Source organism: Chiloscyllium plagiosum, chromosome 5 (genome assembly GCF_004010195.1).
Source record: "Chiloscyllium plagiosum isolate BGI_BamShark_2017 chromosome 5, ASM401019v2, whole genome shotgun sequence".
Lineage (NCBI taxonomy): Eukaryota > Metazoa > Chordata > Chondrichthyes > Orectolobiformes > Hemiscylliidae > Chiloscyllium > Chiloscyllium plagiosum.
The window spans coordinates 76277729-76303569 of NC_057714.1; the positions used below are offsets into that span (position 1 = coordinate 76277729).

Consider the following 25841-nt stretch of genomic DNA (forward strand, 5'->3'; position numbering starts at 1 on the left):
TTTAAAGCAAATGCCTGTAGCAAATTGCCATCTGTGACTTCCTTTGCTCTGTTCTAACTACTGCCTGCTTCTTCCCCATGGTTCATTATGTGATAATCCTTATTCTAGTTTGACCTTTAAACAGTTAGTCTTGTTGAGGCTGGTTTAAACTAGCTTGGCAGCGAGACGAGAACCTGAGCGGTATCCAAAATTAGAAGGGGCATAACCTGGTATCAGGAAGGGGAAAAGCTGCTAGGGAAACCAGAAGACATGAGAAACAAAGTCACGCTTGGAGGATGGTTCAAATGCCGAATGATATCAAAAAAAGACAAAGTGAAGGGAATTCTACTTGAATGTGCATAGCTTTCCCAACAAAGTGGATGATCTCGTGCACAAATCAGGACATAGTGGTATGATCTAAATGCCATTACAGGATGTTGGCTCTATGGTGACCAAAACTAGGAACTCAATATTCAAGAATATTCAATGTTTGAAAAGGATGGACAAGAAGGAAAAGGAAGTGGAACAAGGTACATTAGTAAGGGAGATCAGAAGAACAATGTGTGCAGTTCGTTTCTGCGGAGCTAATAAACAGCAAGGTGCAGCAGACATTGGGTGGATTCATTAATTGACCACCAAATAATAGAGGTAGTGTGGGCATGGTATTAATCAGGAAATAAGAGAAGCTTGTAGTCTGGTCAACACAGTAATAGTGGATGACTTCAATCTGCATTTAGACTGGGTAAACCAATTGAGCGCTTGATAGCTCATTGGTCGATGAGTTTCTGGCATGTGTTAGAGATTCTTTTCAAGAGCAGCTCATTAAAGACCAAACTGGATGACAGGCCATTTCAGATTTAGCCTTATGGAATGAAAATGATCTAATTAATAATCTTTTTGTAAATGAGCCTATAATAACATCTTAATCTGAAGCAAGTGAGTTCAGAGTCGAGAGTGTGGTGCTGGAAAAGCACTGCAGGTCAGGCAGCATCTGAGGAGCAGGAGAAACTTCGATTGACCTGACCTGCTGTGCTTTTCCAGCACTACAGTCTCAACTCTGATCTCCAGCATCTGCAGTCCTCACTTTCTCCAAGGAAGTTCAGTTTGAATGAGGGTCTATGAAAGTATGAGATACAAGTTAGCTGAGCTGGATTGGGAAAATTCATTAAAATGGATGACTATCCATAGGCAGTGGGCAGTCTTTAAAGAAGTATTACATGGCTCACATTAATTATATGTTCCTTCAAGACAAATATATCAGAAGCTGACAGATTGGTAAGGATGAGGTCAAATTTGCTTTTCCCTCTTGTTGGTTCTCTCACCACATGCTGTAGACCCAGTCTAGCAGCTTTGTTCCTTAGGGCCTGACCAGCTTGATCAGCATATTTCTGTTTAGCCGCCATTACTGGTGGGCATTGAAATCGCCAACCAAGATACAATCTGCATCCTTGCTGCCCCCAGTGCTTTCTCTAAGTATTGTTCATCAGCTGAGGGAATATGCTATGTGGTAATCAACTGGAGGATTCCTTGCCCAGGTTTAACTGAAGCCATGAGATTTCATGGGATGCAGAGACAATGTTGAGAACTCCCAGGGCAACTATCCCCAAACTGTATACTACTATTCCACCACATCTGTTGAGTCTGTCCTGCTGGTGGGACAGGATATATCTAGGGATGGTGATGCTGGCAGGTTATGTGTATTGGCCATGCTGAAAATTGAACCATAGTGTCTAGGGATGTGCAAGCTAGGTGGATCAGCCATGGGATGTAGAGGGTTATGGGGATAGAATGGGGGAGCGGGGGAGCGGGGGTTGGTTTGGGTGAGATGTTCTTTGGACGGTCAGTGCAAACTCGATGTGCTGAATGGCCTCTTTCTGCACTGTAGGGATTCTAGGATTCTATGGCTTTGCAGAATCAACAGGGCCATTTTTGCCATTGCTGTTTCCAGTGCCTAGGTCCATCTGGTTTGATTTCTTTTTTGAGACTTTCTAATGATTGTTGCAACATCATAGCTTACTGGGCCATTTCAAAAGAATCACATTGCTGTGGGTCTGGAGTAACGTATAGGGCAGACCAGTTGATTTCTTCCCCGAAAGGACAGATCCTGACCAACAACATGGTCATCATTAGACTTTCAACTTCAAACCTTTACTGAATTCAAATTTCACCATGTGGCAGGATTTCAAACTAGGTCCCCAGAACATTAACTGGGCCTGGTTACTAAAATTATTGTGATAATAATGCGACACCATCACCGCCCCCTGTTGGGCATAGTCAACATGGACTTGTGAATGAAAAATTGTGTTTGACAAACCTGTTGGAGGTTTTGAGGATGTCACTGACATAAGTGATGAAGGGAGTCAATGGATGCAGTATATTTGTGTTTTCAGAAGATCTTTATATAAAATAGCCCACAGAAGGTTGATCACAAAGTTAAAGCACATGGAGTAGGAGGTAATGTCCTGGCATGGGTTAAAGGAGTAATGACCAGACCCAACATAAAGTAGAAATAAATGGATCATTCTCACATTGGTAGACTGTGCTTAGTGAGATACCATGAGGATCAATACTCGGGCCCCAGTTGTTCACAATATACACCAATGATTTTGAAATGGAGGGCCAAATGTAATACTTTCAAATTTGCTGATGATACAAAGCTAAAAGGATTCTGTGTTGTGAGGCGGATATAAAACATTTTAAGAAGGATTCTAATAGGCTTCATGGTGGACAATAACATGGCAATGCAGAAAAATGTGGTGTTATTCACCTTGGTAGAAAAACCAGATGTGCAGAATATTTGTTAAATGGTTAGAGGTTGGAATGTGCACTTGTGTAAAGAGATTTGCATGTTATTGAATCAAAGAGTCATACAGCATAGAAACAGGTTCTTCCTCCCAGCTTGTTCATGCTGACTGGGTCTCCTGAACTGAACTGGAATCATTTGCCTGCATTTGGCCCACAAACCTTTCCTATAAATGGTACCTGTCCAAATTTTTTAATTGTTGGAATTCTACTTGCCTCTACACTTGATCTGGTAGCTTATTCCATATACACACCCCCCCGCTGTGTGCATAAGTTACCCCTCATATCCCTGTTAAATCTTTCCCCTGTCACCTTAAATCTATGCTCCCTAGTTGTGGACTCCCCTACCCTGGGGAAAAGACCTTGGCCATTCACCTATCTAAGCCCTTTATGATTTTCACCCTTCAGCCTCCTACACTCCAGGGAAAAATCCCCAGCCTATCCAGCTTCTCCTTATAACTCAAAACTTACAGTCTTGGAAACATCCTTGTAAATCTTTATGGCACTTTTTCCAGTTTAGTTCCATCCTTCCTATAGCAGGTTGACCAGAACTTTATGCAGTACTCCATTTGTGACCGTACCAATGTCTTGTATAGATGTAACATGACGTCCCAACTCCTGTACTCAGTGCTCTGACCGCTGAAGGCAAACATGTCAAATGCCTTCTTCACCATCCTGTCTACCTGTGACACTACTGTCAAGGAACTATGTACCCCCTAGATCTGTCTGTTTCACAACACTCCCCAGGGTCCTGTCCTGGTTTGTCTTCCCAAAATGCAGGAAGTCACATGACACCAGGTTATAGTCCAACAGATTTATTTGAAATCACAAGCTTTCGGAGCGCTGCTCCTTTGTCACTTCACCTGAAGAAGGAGTGGCACTCTGAAAGCTTGTGATTTCAAACAAACCAGTTGGACTACAACTTGGTGTCATGTGACTTCTGACCTTGTCCACCCCAGTCTAACACCTCCACCTCCACATCCACATCATGGTTCCCAAAATCAACACTTCACATTTCTGTGCATTACATTCCATTTTCCATTCCGTGGCCCACTGGCCCAAAATGTCCACATTCTTATCTAGTAAGTCACTGAAGACAAACATACACATGCAGCAAGCTGTTAAGAAGACCAATGGAATGTTTGCCTTTATTGCAAGAAGATTTGAGTACACTACTAACGAAGTCTTGTTTCAGTTGCATCGAAGCTTGTTTCGACTGTATGTGGAGTACTGTAAGCAGTTTTGGTCCCTTATCTCTGTAAAGATTTTATTGGCATAGAGAGAATGCAATGAAGGTTCACCAGACTTGTTCCCAGTATATTGGGACGACCCTATGAAGAGAGATTGTGCAAACTTGGCCTCCATTCTCAAAAGTTTCGAAGAATGAGAGGTGATTCAAACTAAATCAACAAAATACTTAAAAGGAAAGGGAGTGTAGAAGCCAGGTCCCTGTATGGTGGGACCGCCCTAAGACAAGAGATTGTGTAAAACTTGGCCTCCATTCTCAAAGGTTTCAAAGAATGATACGGAATTCAAATGAAATCTACAAAATACTTAAAAGGACAGACAGTGTAGAAGCAAGTAAGATATTTCTTCTTGTTGGAGAATCTCACACCAGGGAGAACAGGTTAAAAATAAAGTGGATGTCAATTAGGACCAATATGAGGGGAATTCATTTTACTCAGGGGTTGTGAATCTTTGGAGTTTTCTAACACAGAGAGCTGTGATAACTCAGAATTGAACATATTTAAAGTGGAGGTGAATAAACTTTTGATTCTCAATCGGGTTAAAGTTATGGGGATGGGGTGGTAGAAGGCATTGAAGTGTTCGATCAGCCATGATCACATTAAATGGTTGATGCGGTTCAACAGGCTGAATGGTATATTCCTGTGCCTATTCCCTAAATGATGCATGGTGCCCGACCTAAACTAATGTTTCTGTGATTGACGTTCAGTGAAATCTCACCTCTTCCTATTGAAATTCTAGTTTTGTTTGACTGTGCTTTAGGAGATATTGAGTTCTTACTCTTTCTAAGAGCTCTGACTGGTAGCAAAGGTTTTTTTCAAAGTAACCTTTATTCACTTCCCTGTAACCATAGACAATTACTATACATGTGGTTGAGTCAATGCTCCTTTCTCACATTGTCCTCATTCTCATGTACTAATGATGTTAATGTGGCATAGCTTCCCATGTACATACATAGTAACTATTGAAGGATTAACCTGTTAAACTGAAATGCCGATGATATCTCCATATATTTAATTGTTGATTAAATAAGAGGAACAAAGTTTAGATTTTAAGGAGGGATCAGTGACTGTCCAATTTCCTGCAATTTTTTATACATTGTTGCAGATTCGTGAGATAAAATAAGGAGGTGAGGGTGGAGGTGTTGGGGTGTGAGAATTGGGAAAGCAATATTGTTAGCTTGACAAATTGTGATTTATCCTCAATCAATTTCTCTTACCACATTGCCATCCTCCTTGATGATTCAGCAAGAAATAGTTAATTAATTCACTCAGTAACTTGAGGGTAACATACCTCAAAGTTAGTAAATCATATTCACTTTGATCCAAATTGGATTAAATATGCAACAGGTGACTCAGGTATCATTCATTTTTAGACTTACACTGGAAGTTAAGTCTCCACACTTCAACTCCCCCTCCCACTCCCCCAAGGACATGCAAATCCTGGGCCACCTCCACCACCAAATCAAAACCACCCGACAACTGGAGCAAGAATGCCTCATTTTCTGTCTCAGGACCCTACAACAACACTGCATCAACATTGACTTCAGTAGTTTCCAAATCTCCCCTCCCCTCACCTCATTCCAGATCCAAACCTCCAAATTGGCACTGCCCTCTTGACCTGTCCTACCTGTCCATCTTCCGTCCCACCTATCTGCTCCACCCTCCCCACCGACCTAGCACAATTACCCCCACCTACATCTACCTATTACCTTCCCACCTACCTTACCCTCAGCCCCACCTCCACCCCCTTTTTATCTCTCAGCCCCCTTCCCCCTCCACATTCCTGATGAAGGGCTTATTCCTGAACCATCAACTCTTCTGCTTCTCGGATCCTGCCTGACCTGCTGCGATTTTTCAGCACACATTTTTTGTCTCTGACTCTCCAGCACCTGCAGTCCTCACTTTCTCCACAGAACTTTATTGCAGAGTTAAAAGATGGAATTATAAATTATCTGCTCCCTCAGCATGCAGAAACCTAGTTTTCCAACAACATGAGCTGTGAACTTTTATTTGAGAGAATTAAAATTGAACCTAAATTGGTTACAGATAGGAATATAAACACAGGTTACCCAGGAGATATTTTGTTCAGAAATCAGTGGAACTTCATGTCAGTGGAAGGGATAAAACAACAGTTCATTCAACATTCTAAATCAATTCATAAAAAGGTTTATTTACCATTGAGAAAATTGGTTCATATCAAGTAGAGAGTAGTTGCACGAACACAGGCATCAAATGAAAGATCAAAATCTATAATTGTGATTGATAGTGCACCTTGTTTGAAGAGCATGCCAATAACATGTATTTTGCATCAGTGTTTACTGTGGAGATGGACTTGAAAGATACAGAATGTAGGGAAATAGATGGTGACATCTTGAAAAATGTCCATATTACAGAGGAGGAAGTGCTGAAAGTCTTGAAAAGCATAAAAGTGGATAAATCCCCAGGACATGATCAGGTATACCCGAAAATTCTGTGGGAAGCTAGGAAAGTGATTGCTGGGCCTTTTGCTGAGATATTTATTTCAACGATAGTCACAGGTGAGATGCGAGAAGACTGGAGGTTGGCTAACATGGTGCCACTGTTTAAGCAAGGTGGTAAAGACAAGTCAGGGAACTATAGACTGGTGAGCCTAATGTCAGTGGTGGGCAAGTTGTCGGAGGAATCCTGAGGGATAGGATGTACATGTATTTGTAAAGGCAAAGACTGATTAGGGATAGTCAACACAGCTTTGTGCATGGGAAATCATGTCTCACAAACTTGATTGAGTTTTTTGAAGAAGTAACAAAGAGGATTGATGAGGGCAGAGCAGTGGACGTGATCTATATGGACTTCAGTAAGGCCTTCGACAAGGTTCCCTATGGGAGACTGATTAGTAAGGTTAGATCTCCTGGAATACAGGGAGAACTAGACATTTGGATACAGAACTGGCTCGAAGGTAGAAGACAGAGGGTAGTGTTGGAGGGTTGTTTTTCAGATTGGAGACCTGTGACCAGCGCAGTGTCACAGGGATCGGTGCTGTGTCCACTACTTTTTGTCATTTATATAAATGATTAGCATGTGACCTTAAAAGGTATACTTAGTCAGTTTAAAGATGACACCAAAATTGGAGGTGTAGTGGACAGCAAAGAATGTTACCTCAGATTACAACGGGATCTTGATCAGATGAGCCAATGGGCTGAGAAGTGGTAGATGGAGTTTAATTCAGATAAATGCGAGGTGCTGCATTTTGGGAAAGCAAATCTTAGCAGGACTTATACACTTAATGGTAAGGTCCTAGGGAGTGTTGCTGAACAAAGAGACCTTAGAGTGCAGGTTCATAGCTCCTTGTAAGTGGAGTCACAGGTGGATAGGATGGTGAAGAAGGCGTTTGGTATGTTTTCCTTTATTGGTCAGAGTATTGAGTACAGGAGTTGGGAGGTCATGTTGTGGCTGTACACAACACTGGTTTGGTCACTTTTGGGATATTGCAATTCTGGTCTATCGGAACGATGTTGTGACACTTGAAAGGGTTTAGAAAAGATTTACAAGGATGTTGCTAGGGTTGGAGGATTTGAGCTATATGGAAAGGCTGAATAGGCTAGGGCTGTTTTCCCTGGGGCATCGAAGGTTGAGGGTTGACCTTATAGAGGTTTATAAAATCATGAGGAGCATGGATATGGTAAATAGATAGGCTCTTTTCCCTGGAGTGGGGGAGTCCAGAACTAGAGGACATAGGTTTAGGGTGAGAGGGGAAAGATATAAAAGAGAGTTAAAGGTCAACCTTTTCATGCAGAGGGTGGTCCGTGTGTGGATTGGGCTTCCAGAGGAAGTGGTGGAGCAATTGCAACATTTAAAAAGCATCTGGACGGGTATATGAATAGGAAGGGTTTGGAGCAAAAGCTGTTCAGGGTTTCCTGATGAAGGGCTTTTGTCCAAAACATCGATTTTCCTGCTCCTCAAATGCTGCCTGACCTGCTGTGCTTTTCCAACACCACACTCTCGGCTCTGTATTGCCATCAAGTTAATGTGAAGCCAATTCAGATGCTTTCCTACATTCAATGAATGCTAGCTCCTGTTAGTTTGCAATTCTAAAATCTCATCAACCATCTGAAAATCCTTGTCCTTCAGGTTGAGAGGAAGATGGTTAAAAAGCCCATCAAAACATCTAACCTAAAAGCCAATCTCACCAGAATACACAAGGTGACTTCTTCTGGCTAACACTAGCAATCTGAAAAGGGCTTCCAAAGACACCTAGTCATTAATATTCATCACCTGAAAGGTATAGGTCACAATGAAATCAACTGGCTCTGCTTGGAGACATGGTGGCAGGGTGGCTCAGAGGGGCAGCAGGGTGGCTCAATGATTAGCACTGCTGCCTCACAGCACAGGTACCCAGGTTCAATTCCACAAAGAGCACTATCAATCACAATTACAGATTTTGATCTTTCATTTGATGCCTGGCTGTGCAAATGCAACCACTCTCTACTTGAAAGAACCATTTTTCTCAATAATATTCACAGCACCAGGGACTTGGGCTACTGTCTGTATGGATTCTCCCTGTGCCTGCAATGGGTTTCCTTGGGGTGCTCTGGTTTCCTCTCACTGTCCAAAGATGTGCAGGTTAGGTGAATTGGCCATGCTAAATTTGCCCATAGTATTCAGGGATGTGTAGGTTAGGTGCAATAGTCAGGGGAAATGTAGAGTTAGGATAAGGGAATGGGTCAGGGTGGGTTACTCTTCAGATGGTCAGTATGGATTTGTTGGGCCAAATGGCCTGTTTTCACACTGTAGGGATTCAATGAAAACATCTTGATGACAAGTACTGTTGAAACAGTTTTTAAATCAGAAGCAAAAACAGAAGTTGCTGGAGAAACTCAGCAGATCTGGCAGGATCTGTGAAGAGAAAGCAGAGTTTAGTTTTCAAGTCCACTGACCCTTCTTCAAAATTTCTTGAGAATACTTGCTGATGCCCAGACCTCATACTTTTCCTTTCCCAATCTATCACCACATAGATAACAGACTGTTTTCCATTTTTGCTTTCAAAGTGGATAACCTCACATTTATCCACAATATGTTTCATCTGCCATGCATTTGCCCACTCACCTTGTCTAAGTCACACTGAAGCATCGCTGCATCCTCCTCACACTTCACCCTCTCACTGAACCACATGTCACCTGCAAATCTGCAGATATTGCATCTTGTCCCTCTTCTAGAATTTTAATATATATTGTGAATAGTTGGGGTCCAAGCACTGATACCTATGGAACCCCACTAGTCACTGCCAGCCACTTGGAAAAATACCTGTTTATTCCACTCATTGTCTCTTTTTTGCCAACCAATTCTCCATCTATGTTAGTACACTTGCCCCAGTCCCATGTACTTTAAGTTTACATGCTAATCTCTTACTGAAAATTCTCTGGAAGTCCAAATATCCACTGGTTCCCCCTTATCACCTCTACTGGTTGCATCCTCAAACATTCCAGAAAATTTCTCAAGCATGATTTTCCTTTTGTAAATCTATGCTGACTCTAATCTGTCACCAATTTTACAAGATCTCTGTTATTAAATCTTTTATAATGGACTCCAGCATTTTTCCGACTACAGATGTTAGGTTAACTATAGAGTCATAGAGATACAGCACAGAAACAGACCCTTTGTTTCAACTCATCCATGCTAACCAGATCTGTTTTCTCTCTATCTCGTTTTAAAGTGTTGAATTCGTTGGCTTTACAGATACAAATTTTAGTTGTGACTTTAAGACGTTAGGATGACGAGACATAGGAGAAGAAGTAGGCCATTCAGCCCATTAGGTCTGTTTTGCTATTCAATGAGATCATCGCTGATCTGATAATAGTCAACTCCAATTTCCTGCCTTTTCTCCATAACCCTTGACTCCCTTATTGATTAAAAAGCTATCAAGGTCATTTTTCAAACTTGGATATACTTAATAATCCAGCATCAATAGCCATATGCAGCAAAGAATTCTACAGACTTACTACAAGAGAAGAAATTCCTCCTCATCTCTGTTATAAAAGTGTGATGCCTTATTCTGACATTATGCGTTCTTGTCCGAGACTCTCCCATAAGGGGAAAAGTTGTGTCTTCATTTACTTTGTTAAGATCCTAAGTATCTTGAGTATTTCAATAAGGTCACCTCTCATTCTTCTAAATTATAATGAGAACAGGCTCAACCTAAAAAACCTCTCCTCATAAGATTGATACCAGGATGGAGAGACAGCCTAGTGAACCTTCTCTGGATTGTATCCAATCCAAGAGCATTTTTCTTTGGGGCCTGAAACTATTCATAATATTCCATTCTGAAATTAATATCTTGAGCAGTTTTAGCAAAACCTTTTTACTTTTATATTCCATTCCCTTCGAAATGAAGGTCAACATTCCATTTGCCTTCACTATTTCTTGCTTACATTTTGGTGAATAATGGACGACGACTCCCAGATCTCACTATTCTGTAGCCTTTTGCAATTTTCTCCATTTAAATAATAGAAAGATCATCTTTACTTTCTGCCAAAGTGCATACCCTCACATCTTTCCAATTATTTTCCATTTGCCAAGCTTTTGCCCACTTGCAACGTGTCTATATCTCTGCACACTCTTTGTGTCATCCTACCATTTGACTTCCATTAATTCTGCGACCTCCACACATTTGGCTCCAGAACTTACAATTTTTATTCATGACTTTGATGAGGAAAGTGAAATAATGGTAGCACCATGACTGATCCCTGTGGCACAACGCAAGTTAAAGGTTGCTATCCTGAAAATGCCCCTGAAATTACTCCACAGAGGCTGGTATCCCGTCACCAAGTCACCCTTTATTTACACGTGGAGAATCCTTAACACTGACCCAGCTCCCTCAGAGTGAACAGAACCTCCTGTTTATATCTGTTAGCCAGGATTCACTGATTAGATTAGACAAGATTCCCCAATCAGGGAATTCATATTCTATGAGGTCCACCTGGCTGACCTTATTACACCTAGTATGTGTCTCCCCCTCTGGGTCCGAGGATGTAAGCTGGCTCTTTTTTGTTGTATTTACCTGGAGTATTTTGGCACCAGGTCAGGTTCCTCCAACTCTCCTTCTGATACGGGTAGTGAGTAATGCACCGTAGCTCACCTCTTGCACCTCTTGTCTTGGAAGAAATTCATTCTATTCTTCAGGTAGTAAAGGCATAGAGGCAGCAACATCTGCCATATTCATCTCAGATTCCAAGTTTTCTTCAATGCTTGACAGAGGGTGAAATTCAGTGGGTTCCGGAACATTCTGAAAGGCTATCAAGGAGCCAGGCACATTTTTCTCCTGCACCATTTACAGGTTTGCAGTTTTCATATGGTCCTTGTTGAGGACCATCACACCTCCCAGAACTTTATAAGTCACCTCACATTAACCATGCCTCGTACCCATGCCGGGCCATTTCTGTGGTTCCTACACCAAATTTTATCCCCCAAATTAAACTGTCTCTCTCACTTAGCAGAGATTTTGTCTAGCATTGGTGTTCCTGAAGGTGTTTCACCCTCCCCACCCCACCTCCCACACGTCGTGGAAGATCAGATTTAACCCAGTGTGGAGTCTTCTTCCCATTAGCAACTCTGTTGGAGCTACCCCTGTAGTTGCATGAGGGGTGGTCCTCTAATCAAATAGGAACCAGGACAGTTTGGTATCGAATGAGGCTGTAGGCTGTTTCTTTAAGCCTGCCTTCAATGTTTGGACTGCTCTTTCTGACAGACAATTGGATGATGGATGTTCTGGAGCTGTCCTTATGTGTTGAATACAATTTGACTTTAGGAAAAACTCTAATTCCCTGCTGGTAAATGATGATTCATTATTTGTGGCCAACACTTCAGGGAATCCATATATTGCAAAAGATGTGCACAGTTTTTATATCATTGTCCCCATATTTGATGAATGAATGCCATGCATGTCCAGACACTTGCAGTGGCCATCCACAATGACTAAGAACATTGAGCCCAGGAAAGGGCCTGCATAGTCAACTTGTAACTGAGTCCAGGGTTTATCCAGCCGTTCCCACGAATGTGGGGGAGCCACTGGCGGTTATTTTTGTCCTCTTTATGTAGATTTAGCAGGGGTTGTGATCCGTTATTATTACAAATTCTTATCAGTAAAAGTATTATGGAACATCCTGTGTCCAAACCTTCCTTCTGGGGTATTTATGGCCCATTAGCCAAGGTCCTGGATGCATACGCTATTAGGTTTTCCTCTTCATTGGACCAACTATACTACCCTGATGTCACACAGGGAGGCATTCCATGTCATATCAGATTTTGCTTGGATTCATAGTGTGCCAACACCTTAGAGTTGTTCCTTCACTTCCCTGAAAGCTATGGCTTGGCTTTGCAACTATTTCCAAGATGGACCCTTTTTTAAAAATTGTTGCCAAGGTGCCAGAATGGAGGCCAGGTTATGTAATAATTAACCAATCCAAGGGAAAGACCTATGTTCCAGTACAGACTTGGGAGCTGAGGCACCTTTGATCGCTCTCACTTTATCTTCCAACATGTGCAGCCCCAGTCTTGTTGATTCTGTCACTCGAGTAGGTCACCTGGAGAGCCTCGAACACATACTTTTTCCCTTTAAGGTGTACACCCGCCTGGGAGAAACATCTAAGGATTAGGCCCAAGTTCTCTAAGTGCTTCTTATTGGTCTTCCCTGTTATTAGTACGTCATCTAGATAATTGGCAACCTGGGATAGACCTTGTGAAATTTTCTCCATCGTCCACTGAAAAATTGCACAGGCTTACAATACCCCAAATGGCAGCCTCATATATTGGTACAAACCCTTAAGGATATTAATTACAGCATACATCTGGGAATTCTCATCTAACTGCAATTACAAGTATGCATGGCTCATGTCCAGCTTTGTGAAGAACAGACCTCTTGCCAGCATTGTATATAAATCCACTATGCAAAGGATTGGGCATTCATCAACCTGCAAAAATTAGTTTACTAGTTTTAAAAATCCCTAAATAGGTGAATTGAACAGTCGGACTTCACAATCGATATGACCGGTGCTGCCCATTCTGAAAACTGGACTGGATTGATGATTCTTTTGCTTTCCAGCCTCCTGATTTCTGCCTCTGCATTTGCCCACAAGGCAAATCATACTGGGTGGCCATGCAGAATTGTGGGATTGCTTCCTGGTCAATACACAAAGTTGCCTTGGCTCCTTTGATAATTCCTAGACCTACCCAAAAAGCTTCCCGGTATTTAATTAGGACTTCACTCAGGCAGCCATTTTCCAATCGAAAAATGTTGAGCCAATCTGGTTGAATCTTTCTCAACCAATTTTGCCCTATCAAGTTTGGGCCTGGGTCTTATACTACAATTGGTAGAAACCGAAACAGAGATTGGAGCTGAAGTCATACCCTTAATCTGTAAAGATTCCCTGATATACTTTCTCAGTCTAGCTGAGGTCTTGCACAAACCTAAGGGTTGGAGTCCATGACAAATTTTGTTAAAACCTGGTTCAGTGATCACTGAAATGGCTGCCCTGATATTAACCTCCATTTTAACCGGGTGGCCATTTAACCAGATGTTTATTTTGGTTGATTCTGATTTGTCGCTAAGCAATTTACTTGTTCCAGACCAGATGAAGGTGGACTTTCCAGGGTGTGCACTGTTCTGGATATTGGCCTATGAATCCTCTTGCTCAATTTTAGATCTAGTGGGACTCCAGTCTGCATACCAACAGCAACAACGGCTTGCTGCCTGAATCCTGAAGAAAATGTGGACTGTTCGGCCAAGGCGGCTTTGTTTTGGGGTTTTGCTGTTGGCTGACCTAGAGTCCCTCTATTCAGGATACGTCTTGAGTGAGGCTATACAATTGCTTTCAGTCAAGGAGTGTTCCCCAAGCCCAATGTCCGCTTCCATTGGAATAGCCTGCAACTCATACACTCCACTTGCTGCATTTTCAACTGATAAAGCCAGTTATGGTGCCTGTTTGAAGTCTAGTAGTAGGGGTTCAGCTAGCTGGTGCTTTTGCATTGTTACATCATTAATCCTACATACTAAACAGTGTCTCAGCATCTCATTAACAGTTAAACCAAAGTTGCATGCCTCTGCCAGTTGTCTTAACTTAGTCAAAAATCGCAATACAGATTCTCCTGATTCTCAAATTGCCAAGTAAAACCTACAACATCTTAGAATTAGAGGAGGCTTGTGGTTGTAATATTCCTTTACTAAATCTGTTAACTCTTGAAAGGTTTTAGTATCTGGTGCCTTGGGAAAACTTAGGTTCCTAATAACCCAAAAAGCTGCAGGTTCACAAGCTGTCAGAGAATTACTGTTTGCTTTTCATCTGCCCCAATGTCATTTGCCTAGAAAAAAAAAATTCTTTCAGCATACTGGGCCCAGTCATCAATGGCAGGATCAAATGAGTCAGCCTCCCCAAATAATGTAATGATGCCAAAAATGCTTACCCCAACTCATAGATAACTGTTGTGCGCACATTTCTTTAGGATCCAGCTTTTCTGTCATCGTCGCTGAAATAAATCCATAAAGGACAGCATCCCATTACCAACTCACCCTTTATTTCCACATGACGAGTCCTTGACACTGATCCAGCTCCTTCAGATCCAGCTCTCAGAGTGAACAGAACCTCTGACACTCCTATTTATATCTGTCAGTCAGGAATCCCTGATTGATTCTGATGATTAGCCCCAATCAAGGAACTCATATTCTATGAGGTCCACTTGGCCAACCTTGTTACATCTCCCTTATCCCAACTCTTTGTCTTCTATTAGTTAGCCAATTATTTTTCCTTGCTAAATAGTACATCCATGTTCTTTTTTTATGAAGTAGCCTAATGTATGGTATGTTATTAAATGCCTTTTGACAATACAAATATATTGAAAGTTAAATATAAATGAACATCACTGCAATAAGTGTAATTGAAACATTAGAAGGATAATTCTATTGTAAAGAGGGAATTTGTGTTGTGTTGTTGGCATGGTTCATTTCGAATGGGCTAGAAATCAAGAGCAGGAGTATACTGCTGAGGTCAGACTGTATTTGGAATATCATGAGCAGTTTTGGGCCCCTTATCTAAAGAAGGATGTATTGGCTTTGGAAGAGGAAATTCACAAGAATGATCCCAGGAATGAAGTGGTTGAAGACTCTGGGTCTTTAGTTGATGGAGTTCAGAAGGATAAGGGGTGATCCTCATTGAAACCTACAGAATGCTGAGATGCCTGGATAGAGTGGATATGAAGAAGATGTTTCCACTAGGAAGAGAGACTAAGACCCAAGGACACTGCCTTAGAGTAAAAGGACAATCCTTTAGAACTGAGAGGAAGAGGAATTTCTTCAACCAGAGGGTGGTGAATTTGTGGAACCTCATTGCTGCAGAGGACTGTGGATGCCAAGTCATTGAGTTTATTTAAAAAAAGATGGATAGGTTCTTGACTCATAAAGGGATCAAAGGTTATGTGAAGAAGGCAGCAGAATGGGTTAGAGAAACACATCAGCCATGACTGAATGACACAGCTGACTTGACAGACTGAATGGCCTAATTCTACACGTATATCTTATGGGTCCAATGGTTTTACGGTGGTAAAACATATTCACACTTAAGATCATAATGGTTATGTTGGATCTATCTGAAGATGTTTGCTTGTCCCAAGAATCCCATAAAATGCTTTGAAATTAGTATGTATACTAGGGAGTTTTCAATTATTTAGGTTCCCCAGATCAAGAAGCTAAAAGCTTACACATTAATTTTCTTGACAGAACCAGTAAGTCTGGTAAGATCATTAACTCTAAAGGAGACAGAGGGCTGAGTTTTACTAGAAATATACTAAGTGCAATTTTTGTTGTCTTTCATGGAAGCCTCATGGTTTTTTTCATGTTATCACTTCAAGGCTGGGATAGAGAAAATGTCTGGTCTCTCAGGGAATCCAGAACTAGGGAGAGGCAGGAAACTGGAGCTGAGGAAGATTGTGTTGAATGACTGAGCAGGCTCTAAGTGCCATGTAACATTATATTTTTATAAATGACAGAATGCTTGATGCAGAGTGGTAAGAGGCACATTACTGTGAATGTTAGCCCTCTTAGCCTTGAAGTCTCAAGTAATGCTTCTGCATTAATCAGTTTTATGGGCTGATCTTGGGACCCAGCAGAGTAGTTGACTGCTGTTGAAGTGAAACATAATGAGGTGATATTTGTCTTAACTGGTAGTGCAAAACATATGAATATCCATCTGCAGCCCATTTCATGTTCAGCACAATTTTCTTTTCGATTCAACTATGTGAAATACATTATGTGGAGAGTAAGTCAGCCTGATGATGTTGCTGCTAAAGAAGTATTTTACCCCAATAATTTTCACAGTTTATCTGTTAGCTCTGCCTGCTATCTATCAATTGTTTAGTGAGGGAAATCACAATGGTTAGTGGATTAGAGAGGACATATTTCCATTTTCTCGTCCTTTAGTGTGGGATCACCTTTTCAGAACTTTGGGTTTGCATGCCACCAATACAGGTTGATGATGACTTTGTCCAAGTGGTTTTGAAGCCAGATTTTCCTGTCACAGTTATTGATTGCCTCACTTTATAACACTGAGCAGAGTTATAACAAGAACACAACCTTGTTTGAGACCTTTGGTGACAACAAACGGTGATGACCAATGATTAAACCAAGTTGGTTAACTCACCAAGCAGAAATTTTAGAATGCTAGGTCCGCTCTTTGCAATTACCTCTTGGCAATGTCTATTGACATGTCGAATCATAGGAACTTTGGGCTTTTAATCCCTCAATCCTGTTCCGCCATTGAGTGCATCTGGGTGGAGCATCAGATAGTGTCAGACAGCTGTAGTTGGAGACAGTCATGCTTTTTCTCCTTTTACCGGGGCAAAATGTGGTATATAGTTATAAAGATGCAATAAACCTTATCTTTTTCATCTAAGGTAACTGCCTCTTCCAATGAGACTTATTCATGGTTCATTCTTTACCACAAACCACTGGAAAGTCTTTGGGATAGTGTGGGGAAATCTGGTGATAGGCTTTCTACCTTATATACCTGGGCCTTCTTGTCACTATAATAGCAATATTTTTGGTAAACAAAAAAACCTTATCAACCTCATGTTTTGAGATCAACAATTTAAATAACTTGTAATTTATTTAATAAGACACTTCCACCATCCTTTGCCTTTGGAAGTGATACCTCAATAAATTCCTAAAAGGTCTATCAGTATCATTTTGACATTGCTGCTCAATTTTAGACTCCTAGCAGACTCAAATCATTTCTTTCAATCTATGCCATTTTGTGGCAATGCATATCTTGACCAGTTCCATCAAATCACACCTTCTTAACCATCTAACTTCGAGTAATAACAGCCCTGGTTTGAACTACTTAATGGATTTGGATGTCCAGATGGATTAATTACATTGTTCAACAATGACATGACAAGATGGTCCAAGTAATAATTGAAAAATGTTTAATATTATCATATCAAATTCTTATCTTCACTTACTTAACAAAGGTGCATCTTTTAAAGCAATAGTGTTTTTGTCAAACTAACAGAATAGGAATTAGGTACTTACACAATAACATCGCTTATCATAATTATTCATCCTTACTTTATCTTACTCCTTGTTGACATGTTTTTCAGGAATTACCGCATGTATACTTGATTTGTACAGCCACTACACAACCTGCACCATGTTACAAATGGACATATTAGATGGACTATTTCTCTGATCTTGCTGACTTGGCAGGGAGCAGTGAATTATACAAGGCAGAGACAATCTGGCATTCAGTTAATTTGCAGGGCATTAGACTACATTTATTATTAATGTAAAACTAAAGATTCTGGAAGCACTGGGCAGTCCAGTTGTATCTACGGAGAAAGTATAGAAGTTAAAGTTCTGAATGAACAAATTCTTCATCGGGGTGGAAAATACCACAAATAATCAACAATTACAGAACAAAACTGTAATAAAGAATTTACTGAAGAAAGGAATCAGAGGTAATAGACACCAGAAAACATTAACCACGAAGAAAGAAGTGAATAAGTATTTAAGATAAAGAGACTACGTAATTGATAAAAGGATGAGAATGAACTAATGGAAGAGAAGCATAAGAACTTGTCTCCTACATCACTTACTTTTATTTAGGTGCCTCTTTGATCTTGGGACATTGAGAGCAATCTTCTGGCAGAAGCCATTGCCTCCTTCTGTACCCTCTCGAAAGCCTCCACATCCTCTGGCATTGTGAAGACCAGACCTATACACAATATTGTGAATATGGGCTGACTAGAGTTCAATATAGCTGCAACATGATTTGCCAATTTTTATACTCTGTGACCTATCCAATAAAAGCTGTTGGCGGCTCTTGCTGGACAGAATGTCCAGGGTCTTGATTCAAGGAAAAGTGGCATTGACATTACCTGATTGCTGTGTGGTTCAGGAGCAAACTCAATGAGATCCCAACTTGTACTTTAATAAGATTGTGGTCATTGTTTAACAGTTTTAACTTTTGATCTTGCTGTTTCACTTTGGTCTTGGTAAGAAAACATAGAAAACCCCATCCCCTCCCTTTCTTCCTACCTCTCCCTCATCTTTGGTGATCCACCCATGCTGGGCATTGCAGGTAATAAAGAACAAAGAACAGTACAGCACAGGAATAGGCCTTTTGGCCCACCAAGACTGCATTAACAAATGATGCCTTTCCAACTAAAACATTTTGCCTTTACACAATCCGCGTCTCTCAATTACTTGCCTATTCATGCATCTATCAAGATACTCTTAAATGTTGCTATTTTTTCTACCACATTCTCTGGCAATGTTTTTCACCCTCTGTGTAAAAAAATTGCCTTTTACATCCCCTTTAAACTTATCCCCTTTTACTTTAAACTCTTGTCGCCTAGTAATTAGCATTACTACATTGGTAAAAAAAGACTCAGCCTATTCATTCTATCCATGTATCTCAAAATTTTGTAAACTTGTCTATCGGAATACCCCTCCTCTTTTGATGTCCAAGTGTAAACAAACCAAGTTAGCCTCATAGCTAATCCTCTCCTACCAGGCAACATCCTAGTAAACCATTTCTGTACCCTCTCGAAAGCCTCCACATCCTCTGGCATTGTGAAGACCAGACCTATACACAATATTGCAAATATGGGCTGACTAGAGTTCAATATAGCTGCAACATAATTTGCCAATTTTTATACTCTGTGACCTATCCAATAAAGGTGAGCATTCCAATTTATCCATTTGTGTTACCACTTTCAGGGAACTTTGAATTTGAATTTGAATTGAATTTATTGTCAAATGTACCGAGGCACAGTGAAAAGCTTTGTCTTGTAAGTAATACAGGCAGATCTACAGAGTTTAGTCACATAGCTAAGTAAATAATAGGTAAACAGGCTCAAAAAACAAAAACACAGATACAACCAAATGTTAAGAGTTTGTGAGTCCATTCAGCATTCTAACAACAATAGGGTAGAAACTGTTGCGAAACGGGCTGGTGCGTGTGCTCAGGCTTCTGTACCTTCTCCCTGATGGTAGAGGTTGTAGAAAAGCATTGCCAACATGGGATGGATCTTTAAGAATGCTGGTGGCCTTTCTTTGACAGCGGGCCTGGGAGATGGATTCTATAGGTGGGAGGTTAGCCTTTGTGATTGTCCGGGTCGAGTTCACCACTCTCTGTAACCATCTCCGATCTTGAATGGTACAGTTGCCACACAATGTGGTGATACATCCAGGCAGAATGCTCTGATGGCACACCTATAAAAGTTGGCAAGGGTGTTTGCCATCATGCTAAATTTCCTCAGTTGCCTGTGGAAGAAGAGACGTTGTTGGGCCTTTGTAACCAGTGTGTCCACATGAAGAGTCCAAGAAAGCTTGTTGTGGATGACCACTCCCAGCAGTTTGACACTCTCCACTCATTTCACCTCTGTGCTGTTAATGTGTAGGGGGACATGGACCTCTTTGTCTCCTTCCCTCATATGTTGATACTATTAAAGATTCTGCCATTTACTGTATACTTCCATCTTGCGTTAGATCTCCCAAAATGCACACATCCCATTTTCCCGCATTAAACTCTGTCTGCCAATTCTTTGCCCAAGTCTCCGTCCTATAAATATCCTTCTGTATCCTCTGGTAATCTTTCTCACTAGGAGAAAGTGAGGTCTGCAGATGCTGGAGATCAAAGTTGAAACTTTATTGCTGGAACAGCACAGCAGGTCAGGCAGCATCCAGGGAACAGGAGATTCGACGTTTCGGGCACAGGCCCTTCTTTGATTAGTAGGAAATGCAGGTAGTTTAGTGGTGGTGGATAATGGGTAAAAAGTAACATGAGTGATTTGATGGTAGGAAAAAAGCCATTCAGTTCTGTGAGATAACTCTTCCAGATATTAAAAAAAACTTGCAAAACATGGTACGTTCAAGAGAATAGCATTCTTTTTGTATTGCACTTACAGCCTAGATTATTTATTCACTGAATATGCTGGAACAATAGAGATTAGCTGTGTCGTATAACTATACAATATTTATTTTAGAGGTTAGTTATAACAGTCAAGGACAGTTGGAAAATTTTAAAAATGGATTGGGTATGCAATATTAGCAGACATGATGATAAACTAAAGGTGGAACTTTCCCATTTTCACTTGCATTGTTTTGTCAAAAATTCATTGTTTCTGATTGCCGTAGATCAGGGTAACTTTTCTCACATGATCTGCTGCTCCTCACCTCATTCGTTGTGTAGTCATGCTCTTGGGTCCCAAATCAGATAATTCTGCAGCAACAGAGTCATAGAGTCATAAAGACGTCCAGGATGGAAACAGACCCTTCAGTCCAACCCGTCCATGCTGACCAGATATCCCAACCCAATCTAGACCAACCTGCCAGCACCCGGCCCATATCCCTCCAAACCCTTCCCACTCATATACCTATCCAAATGCCTTTTAAATGTTGCAATTGTACCAGCCTCCATCACTTCCTCTGGCAGCTCATTTCATACCCGTACTACCCTCTGTGTGAAAAAGTTGCCCCTTAGGTTGAAGTGGTGTCTGAAGTGGTGCACGAGCAGGCATGCTGATACATGAGCTAGTAGTTTGTTGATTCAGCTTGTGTAGCCGAGAGGTCAGGATGACTGTACCCTTGGAGCATACATTGGATGATGGCTGGGACAAGCACTCAGCTGAAGTCAGCATCTAGTTTGCACCATCTAGTTTTTCAGTAAAGGAGAGAAGATTTGAGAGTGGCATATAAATAAGGTGAGTCGGGGGTCCTAATTGAAATGCAAAGGCATGGTCGTCACCACTCAGCGGTGAGAATCTGAATTACCATTTATGCTTTCAATAGAAAATTGGGAAAAGTTTTCCCGATGTCGACAGTTAGATTATTTTTGTTCACAATGTAGTTTCCCCCCTTTCTTGTCAGTGCTGCTCTCACACCAGGAATAACAAAATCTCCAACCTAAGGGAGTAAAGGACTGAACCTTTAATGTTGGCATTTCAGTTTGAAAATAGTCAGAATTTGTTCATTGGATATTTGTGAATCATGTCTTTAGCTTATAAAAGCAGTTCCAAGAGTGGAAAAAGCTGTGAAAATGAGGAAAAGACGTGGCCACAGAGGCTAACCTCTGACTAAGGAAGGTTATAGACAGAAATGATCTCCAACATTAGAAAAACAAAATTCCTGCTGACGTGGCAATCTGACTGGTGGCTGATTCCATGAATAATTTGCAACAAGGAAAGATATTATTCTGTAAACCAACTGTCGCCATGGAGACAGTGAAAAGTGGTGTAATAAAAAATGCAATCCAAATTTATCAACTGGTTGCACACAGAAATGCTGCACAATTATTAAGTGAGAAGGGATGGAAAGGAAGGGAAAGGATCTGATACAAATTGACTGCAACAAGAGAGGGAATGCTGTACGTAATGGAGTTAATCAGAAAAACACGAACGCAAACTTTTCACTGGAAATGAGATTTGCCTTGTACAAATCCTTGAGATTTTCTGAGAATGTTGCCAAAGTCTAGATCCAAAGCCTCAATTTATAGCATTGCTGATGCCAATGTCTCTGCTGGATGTGGAGTCTATGTTATTCATGTTGCAAAGATGGTGACCTTGGAGATGAAAAAGAGCGACTGCAATGATTACAGAATTCTATCATGGCATCTCCCACCTGAGCATTGCAGGAAAAATATTTGCCCATATTTCCTTTATCATTCTGCAGTTGATTGCATCCATTCTGAATCCCACTTGGTTACAGAACAGATGGCATGATCCTCTCAGTCTGGCACCTGCAAGAAATATGGCATGAACAAAGGATACAACTACATTATGCCCTCATTAATCTCACCCTAAAATTCAACCATATGAGAAGAGATAGTCCATTTAAGCTGAACAAAATTGGTTATCCACTGAGGCTGTTCAGTGTCATCTCTACTTTGCATGACAAGGTCATGGGGAACGAGAAAGTGAGGACTGCAGATGCTTGAGATCAGAATTGAGAGGGTGGAACTGGAAAAGCACAGTAGGTCAGGCAGCATCTGAGGAGCAGGAGAATCAACGTTTTGGGCATAAGCCCTTCGTCGGGAAAGAAGGGCTTCTGCCCAAAAAGTCGATCCCCCTGCTCCTCGGATGCTGCCTGACCTGCAGTGCTTTTCCAGCACTACACTCTCAACAACATCATGGGGAAGGCCACCTTTGATAGAGTCATAATCATACAGTCATAGAGATGTACAGCATGGAGACAGACACTTCGGTCCAACCCATCCATGCCGACCAGATATCCCAACCCAATCTAGACCAACCTGCCAGCACCCGGCCCATATCCCTCCAAACTCTTCCTATTCATATACCCATCCAGATGCCTCTTAAATGTTACAAATGTACCAGCCTCCACCACTTCCTCTGGCAGCTCATTTCATACATGTACCACCCTCTGTGTGAAAATATTGCCCCTTAGGTCTCTTCTATATCTTTCCCCTCTCACCCTAAACCTATACCTTCTAGTTCTGGACTCCCCGACCCCAGGGAAAAGACTTTGTCTATTTATCTTATCCATGCCCCTCATAATTTTGTAAACCTTTATAAGGTCACCCCTCGGTCTCCGACACTCCAGGGAAAACAGCCCCAGCCTGTTCAGACTCTCTCTAAGCTCAAATCCTCCAACCCTGGCTATATCCTTGTAAATCTTTTCTGAACCCTTTCAAGTTTCACAACATCTTTCCGATAGGAAGGAGACCAGAATTGCATGCAATATTCCAACTGTGGCCTAACCAATGTCCTGTACAGCCGCAACATGACCTCCCAACTCTTGTATTCAATACTCTGAACGATAAAGGAAAGCATACCAAACGCCTTCTTCACCATCCTATCTACCTGCGACTCCACTTTCAAGGAGCTATGAACCTGCACTCCAAGGTCTCTTTGTTCAGTAACACTCCCTAGGATCTTACTATTAAGTGATTAAGTCCTGCTAAAATTTGCTTTCCCAAAATGCAGCAACTCGTATTTATCTGAATTAAACTCCATCTGCCACTTCTCAGCCCATTGGCCCATCTGGTCGAGATCCTGTTGTAATCTGAGGTAACCCTCTTCGCTGTCCACTACACCTCTAATTTTGGTGTCATCTGCAAACTTACTAACTGTACCTCTTATGCTCCCATCCAAATCATTTATGTAAATGACAAAAAGTAGAGGACCCAGCACCGATCCTTGTGGCACTCCACTGGTCACAGGCCTCCAGTCTGAAAAACAACCTTCCACCACCACCCTTTGTCTTCTGCCTTTGAGCCAGTTCTGTATCCAAATAGCTAGCTCTCCCTGCATTCTTTGAGATCTAACCTTGCTAATCAGTCTCCCATGGAGAACCTTGCCGAACTCCTTACTGAAGTCCATATAGATCACATCAACTGCTCTGCCCTCATCAATCCTCTTTGTTACTTCCTCAAAAAACTCAATCAAGTTTGTGAGACATGATTTCCCACGCACAAAGCCATATTGATTATCCCTAGAGCAAACTTGGAATCCCTTTGAGGTCTGCAAAAGGTGAAGTCAGGTTACATTCCAGCACCTCCAAGAATGAACCTACCTTTGTCTAAGAAACAATTAACTCAATGCAGAATAATTGTTTGTAGAAACCTCCTCACCACAGAACTTAAGCAGATATCTATACTTGCTAGTTTTATGCTTATGCCTTTTGAAAAATTTAAATTCTTCAGTTGCCTTGCAATCACTCTGAGTGCTGGGAGGACTGAAAGTTTAGATTAGATTCCCTACAGTGCAGAAACAGTCCCAACCAGTCCACACCGATCCTCCAAAGAGTAGCCCACCTCTCTCATGCACCTAGCAATTCACCTAACCTACACATCTTTGGACTGTGGGAGGAAACCCATGCAGACATGGGGAGAACGTGCAAACTCCAATCAGACAGTTGCCTGAGGCTGGAATTGAACCTGAAACCCTGGTGCTGTGAGGCAACAGTACGAACCACTGAGCCACCATGCCACCCATTTATAACTAGTGCTCCTGCAGTTTCCACTCTCACTTTCTTCAATACTCTTGAATGCATTGCATCCAGTCTTCGTGTCTTATTAACTTTAAATACCAACAGTCTACCAACACTTTCTCCTTATCAATTTTGGTGAAATATCTGGTGAAAGAGTTTCCTGCTTTTCACCATGGCCAGGGTACTATCTAACCCCATGATAAAGACAGATGGTATGTATTAATTGAATACCTCAGAATTATGTGGTATCAGTGTGATATCATGCTAAGTGAAACTATTTAAAAGTATCACCTCCAACTTGAATAGATACTGCTATACTTTGTATCCATCTAGAAGTCAGTTCATCAACAGCTTGACCTCATACTAAAACAATGTTTGTGATGGAGCTCCAATGTACTTAGCTGCTCTACAAATAAATGTTTTGGTATTTGCTTTTAGTAAGAAACCAGTCTCAGTATTCTGTTTGCCAGAGTTAACATGATAGCTCAAAAAAGCACACCAGGGAACACAAAGACACAACAGAGAGAAGGAAGGAAAAGGAATCCCACTGTTTTTCAGGGTGAAAGGAGAGGGGAGAAAAAGATAAACAATTAAAATGGAGGGTTACAATGAGGAAGAGATGCACTCAATTAGGGAGGAAATAGACAGAGGCAGAGAGAAAGAACTTTTGCTCAGCAAAGTAGGGAGGTATCAAAAGATTGGAAAAGGAGAATTGCCATGTTATTGCAGTGATGGAGAGGCTGAGAACATGTTCAATGGGAAATGCTGTGTAGAATGAGAGTCAGTGGAACTCAGTTGAATTAAGGAAGGTCAAAATGATACAGAAGAATACTGTTTTTGGCTGCCACCCATGACTGGCTTTCTTGAGAGAGTGAATTGGATGCACTCAGGATTTAGATATCCCATGCTTGAATCTAGTGTGTCATAGAACATAGAACAGTACAGCACAGGAACAGGCCCTTCAGCCCATGATATTATGCCAAACATGATGCACGGTGGCACAGTGGTTAGCACTGCTGCCTTACAGCACCAGAGAACCTGGGTTCAATTCCCACCTCAGTCAACTGACTGTGTGGAGTTTGCACATTCTCCCTGTGTCTGTGCAGGTGCTCTGGTTTCCTCCCACAGTCCAAACAAAATGTGCAGATTAGGTTAATTGGCCATGCTAAATTGCCAGTGGTGTTACATGAAGGGGTAAATATAGGGAATGGGTCTGGGTGGGTTGTGCTTCAGCGGGTCAGTGTGGACTTGTTGGGCCGAAGGGCCTGTTTCCACACTAATCTAGTAATCTAATCAATCCCTTCTGTTTGTTCTTTAACTCACTGTCAGTATATCCCTGGGTC

General features: G+C 41.4%; 1 protein-coding gene across 8 annotated transcripts in view; it reads left to right on the forward strand.

The window, feature by feature from the left end:
- Positions 1 to 25841, forward strand: part of malrd1 (MAM and LDL receptor class A domain containing 1) — a 408484-nt gene that overhangs the window by 15569 nt on the left and 367074 nt on the right. The window contains exon 1 of one of the 8 annotated variants that reach the window (XM_043690420.1): positions 17891 to 18002. The exons of the other annotated variants lie outside the window; for them this stretch is intronic. Within the exon in view, the coding sequence (XP_043546355.1) occupies positions 17906 to 18002 (97 nt within the window). The 5' untranslated portion in view covers positions 17891 to 17905. Of the gene's footprint in view, positions 1 to 17890; positions 18003 to 25841 lie in introns of those variants that run through there. 8 annotated transcript variants of the gene reach the window in all.